The sequence below is a fragment of the Acipenser ruthenus genome, chromosome 1 (genome assembly GCF_902713425.1).
Source record: "Acipenser ruthenus chromosome 1, fAciRut3.2 maternal haplotype, whole genome shotgun sequence".
NCBI classification, from domain to species: domain Eukaryota; kingdom Metazoa; phylum Chordata; class Actinopteri; order Acipenseriformes; family Acipenseridae; genus Acipenser; species Acipenser ruthenus.
In genome coordinates, this window is record NC_081189.1 from 111543886 (window position 1) to 111549004 (window position 5119).

The window sequence follows — 5119 nt, forward strand, 5'->3', positions numbered from 1 at the left end:
TTAAATGATATTTGTATTGCATGGACTTGACATTGAATTGACCTTAACCATTAAACAGGAGACAGAAAGGAAGATGAGCAAACTACTTGGCTGAGATACAACAATGCTGTTAACAGAATCAACATTTTAAATGCCAATTTGAAAATAAAGAGCTATGTGTCAGTAAAGCAGCAACTGTGCTGTAAGGGTTTTTTTTGCCGGAGAGGTGTTTAAAAGAAATACAATGACTCGCCTCCTCTAAAGAGCTGGGTGGTTTAACCTGAGAAACAGTACATTAATCTCTCTTCCACACTGCAGCATTTTCTCATTGGCTGCGAGCTCAATTGATTCATTTCTGCTGCAGCTCCCTAGTGATGGAGCAGACTGCTGTATAAAAGGGAAGGCTCTGCAGCATTTCTGTACTGGTGCAGTGGCAGACAGCAGATCGAGCAGTAAGGTGTGCAGAACAAGGGGGACTACATTCAAAAAACAGAACAACATACAACAGCAGACATCATGAGCTACGACCCCTATAATCCCCGCAGGCCCTGGGATGATTATAGGAGCATCCTTCCAGCCAAGTCCACCATCTCCTCCTCCATGTATCCACTGCACCGATCCTCCCCCTCCGTGAAGAGGTCCATCCGGACCTCCCTCTCCTCCATGCCGGACTCCCTGGACAGGGTGGACCTTTCCCAGATGAGCACCCTCAACACCGAATTGCTCGGCCTGAGGGCCAAGGAGAAGGAGCAGCTGGTGGACCTCAACGACCGCTTTGCCACCTACATCGAGAAGGTCCACTATCTGGAGCAGCAGAACAAGGTGCTACTGGTGGAGCTGGAAGCCCTCAGACAGAGGCAGAATGACCCCTCCCGACTGCACCACATTTATGAGCAGGAAGTGCGCAGTCTGAGGGCTCTGCTGGACACGGAGACCAACGAGAAGATGCGCATGGAGGCAGAGAGGGACCACCTGCGGGATGTCTATGGCCAGATGAAGGACAAGTATGAGGAAGAGGTGCGTCTGCGTATGGATGCTGAGGACACCCTGCACAAGATCCGGGAGGCGGCAGATAAGGCAGTGCTGGCCAACAGCGATATTGACGGCAGCATCAGCTCCCTGGTGAACGAGATCTCTTTCCTCAGGAAGGTCTTCTCCGAGGAGAATAATGAGCTTTCATCGCAGATCCAAGCTGCCAGCATTACTGTAGACAAGGAGGTGGCCAAGCCTGACCTCTCCCTGGCTCTGAAGGAGATCCGATCCCAGTATGAGAAACTGGCCAACAAGAACATGCAAGCCGCTGAAGACTGGTACAGGGCCAAGTTTGCCACCGTAGCTGAGATGACCAGCAAGAACAACGAAGCGGTGAGGTCCATCAGAGAAGAGACCACAGAGTACAGGAGGCTGCTCCAGTCCCGGTCCTCAGAGATCGAAGCCCTCAAGACTGTCATTCAGTCCCTCAACAAGCAACTAGAGGATCTGGAGGAAAGGCAGTCCAGAGAAGTGGAGAAGTATCAGGTAAAGGCTTGCACTGTGACTGCACTGTGGCTTGCATGTTTGCTTTGCTTGGAAGAGAACACACACACACACACTGCACCTGTGAGATGAAACACGTATACCTCAGTGTTAAAAACAAAATACCTACCAATTAAACTCCATGGATTTTACATTCCTCATAATAGATTTTAGTTAAACAGTTTGCTTTTTTGCTGTTTCTATCATCTTTTATTGGGACAGGCGTACTGTATTTAAAAAGGATAACCAAAAATAACTAAGAATATGTTTGTAAAAGGATACCAATCAATGGGTTGTACTGTGGCTGAAGGTTAAATAAGCACTAAAGATTCATATCAGTTTTTATGATGCAGAAATGCCAATTTTAAGTTTGAAGTTGCACATAAAACCTGCTAGCTTCAATTTTTTTTACCTTTTAGTATTTAAAGAAAAAGGCTATTACAATTTGATCAGATAAAGTATGTACTGCAAGTTTTTACATTGCATATATGTGACTTCAATCCTTAAGGGGTGAACCTGACATGTTGTATATTAAGTCCTTGCTTCTTGGTGTTTTTATTTTAGGAAAGGATAAACGAGTTAGAGAAAGATATCAATGATGCCAAGCAGGAGATGGCACACTACCTGAGAGAATATCAAGATCTCCTGAATGTCAAGATGGCCTTGGATATTGAAATAGCTGCATACAGGTAACTGCACCATATCACATCAAGTATGCATAGCACCTGAGTCATTTAGAAGGGCTGGTCACTCTACATTAATTCTATGTTGTGCTACACCCAGCATCAGCCTGATGAGTTTAACCCTGTAATCTAGTGTTGAAATCTAACATGAATTTATTTATTTATACAACAGAAATAATCAAACCTATTCACAAAGCTTACACACCTCAGGTATTCACTAATGTAAACATGTATCATGGATCATAACAGCCAAATACCATGACCTGGAAGAACGCCATGTCACAACATTAACGTGTCTACACCATAGTTACACTGTAATTACACTGTAATAACATGGCACTTACACACGTGGCATTGTAGAGACAATGCAACAACATGCTTAATAACAATATAAAAAATGTTGACAGCTTATTTTGTAATTATACTATCTTTACACATGAGGTTGTGCAATTACAATGTACTAAATATGTAACAATATGTGCAATTACAGCGTTATTACAAAAGCAGTTTCATATTGTAAATAAACCATGTTTTTGCATTGTATCTGCACAGTCTTATGTGCAATGCATGTGTCATTACAGTGTAATTGTAGTGTCAATTAATGTGAAGCATCACCCACATTGTTACTACGTGTTATGGCAACTAGTTGTCTGTTATAAAAGGACACAGAGGAAGGCTTAACTTATACCTTTACATTGTTCAGTGCTCTGTTTTATTTTATTTAGGAAACTTCTGGAAGGCGAGGAGATCAGGCTGTGCTTTTCCTCTTTGCCCGCACTCAGCTAAACAAGAAACCAGCTGAATGAGTCAGCACAGAAGCCAGTCGTGCCCTTGTTAATTTACAAGAGGTCCATTTCAAACTCCCCCTTCTTCTCCACACACTGTGTATCTGATTGTCAAACACTGAAGGTACAAGAGAATCTGGGCAAACCCAAAATAGGATTCTGAAAGAAACGACTGCATTAACTAGCAACCAGCAAACCAGTACATAGTATCCTTTTGGTAATAGTATCTGTAGTTGAATTCTTCGTATAGGTTAATCAATCGTTGCAAAAAAATTCTTCAAATTTGTAGCTTCATAATTCCATGTAATTGAACTTGGTCTATGTAGGATCCACACACATATTTCAAATGGCATTATTTATAAAGGTTATAAATAAAATGTAGGCAAAACAAAGCTCAAATTAATTCACTCGAAATGAAAGATGTTGAAAGCAAACTTTTAATTACTGTACTGTGACTTGTTATGTTCTGTCCCAATTACCAAAAGGATATTTTTCCTCCACCCCTAGTTTAATTAGTAAAAAAAAAAAACATTTTGTTGCATATAAATCAGTAGCATAATTTTCAGCTGAGCTTTAAAAAAGTATTTAGCGTTGTTCTATAAAATACATTAAAGAAATTGATACTATTGACACATATAATGGATAATGATAATCAAGTGTAGCTATCAAAACATAAATACATATTTTGTAAAAAAGCTCACAATGTATGAAGAAAATGTCAGGAAATTGATAGCAGAGGGGAGACCTTTAGTATCAAGTGCCAAGCTGCTTCTGTTCTGTATATTCAGTTGAGTCTCACTTTGGTAGGCTTGCATATAGTTTCGACAAAATCAAAACCTACAAAACTACATTTTAACAATTATTTAAAAAAAAATACTAAGTGCAGTATGACCTGTGAAAAAAGGAAGACTGTGCAGGAAAATAAGCTTCCAGTTGTGCCAATCTTAGATCTGAACGGTGCTTTAAATCTGTGAGAATTGTATAAAATATGCACCTAATTAGCCTGATGTGTGTATAACATAGTAGTGCCCTAATTAATAAAATTACAATGGCATAACACATTAGGATCTGTCTTTGTGGTTTTATGACTTTTTTTTTTTTTAAACAACTGCAACACACTTACCGATCAGGTCAGCCGGACAGAAGATTAACTGTGTCCTGCTGTCAGTGGGTGTTGCCAAGATACAGAACCCCGGAGGCAGGGCAGCCTGGGAATGTTCTGCCTGAACTTGTGAAATGCCTGGCCAGTCCTGGTCACTGAAGCACAATGAGATGAACTGGTGAAATGCCTGGCCAGTCGTGGTCACTGAAGCACAATGAGGTGAACTTGTGAAATGCCTGGCCAGTCGTGGTCACTGAAGCACAATGAGATGAACTTGTGAAATGCCTGGCCAGTCGTGGTCACTGAAGCACAATGAGGTGAACTTGTGAAATGCCTGGCCAGTCGTGATCACTGAAGCACAATGAGGTGAACTTGTGAAATGCCTGGCCAGTCGTGGTCACTGAAGCACAATGAGGTGAACTTGTGAAATGCCTGGCCAGTCGTGGTCACTCAAGCACAATGAGGTGAACTTGTGGAATTCCTGGCCAGTCGTGGTCACTCAAGCACAATGAGGTGAACTTGTGGAATTCCTGGCCAGTCGTGGTCACTGAAGCACAATGAGGTGAACTTGTGAAATGCCTGGCCAGTCGTGGTCACTGAAGCACAATGAGGTGAACTTGTGAAATGCCTAGCCAGTCGTGGTCACTGAAGCACAATGAGATGAACTTGTGAAATGCCTGGGCAGTCGTGGTCACTGAAGCACAATGAGGTGAACTTGTGGAATGCCTAGCCAGTCGTGGTCACTGAAGCACAATGAGGTGAACTTGTGGAATGCCTGGCCAGTCGTGGTCACTGAAGCACAATGAGGTGAACTTGTGAAATGCCTGGCCAGTCCTGGTCACTGAAGCACAATGAGGTGAACTTGTGAAATGCCTGGCCAGTCCTGGTCACTGAAGCACAATGAGGTGAACTTGTGAAATGCCTAGCCAGTCGTGGTCACTGAAGCACAATGAGGTGAACTTGTGAAATACCTAGCCAGTCGTGGTCACTGAAGCACAATGAGGTGAACTTGTCAAGTGTCTGACTAGTCATGGTCGCTGAAGCACAATGAGGTG

At 42.5% G+C, this 5119-nt stretch overlaps 1 protein-coding gene across 1 annotated transcript; it reads left to right on the forward strand.

Annotated features, from left to right (window-relative positions):
* The first annotated feature begins 368 nt into the window (after positions 1-368).
* On the forward strand, positions 369-4026 carry neff2 (neuronal intermediate filament family member 2). Its single transcript, XM_034034313.3, has 3 exons — positions 369-1497; positions 2059-2183; positions 2903-4026. Exons 1-3 carry the CDS (start codon positions 496-498, stop codon positions 2961-2963), a joined length of 1188 nt encoding a protein of 395 aa, XP_033890204.3. The 5' UTR covers positions 369-495; the 3' UTR covers positions 2964-4026.
* The last annotated feature ends 1093 nt before the right edge of the window (positions 4027-5119 follow it).

What these genes read in the sequence shown, in the direction of transcription:
- neff2 (XM_034034313.3), top strand. Translation starts at nt 496, where the DNA reads ATGAGCTACGACCCCTATAATCCCCGCAGGCCCTGGGATGATTATAGG. An exon ending in GAGAAGTGGAGAAGTATCAG is followed by an intron (nt 1,498 to 2,058) that starts GTAAAGGCTTGC and finishes TTTTTATTTTAG; the next exon opens with GAAAGGATAAACGAGTTAGA. An exon ending in ATTGAAATAGCTGCATACAG is followed by an intron (nt 2,184 to 2,902) that starts GTAACTGCACCA and finishes TATTTTATTTAG; the next exon opens with GAAACTTCTGGAAGGCGAGG.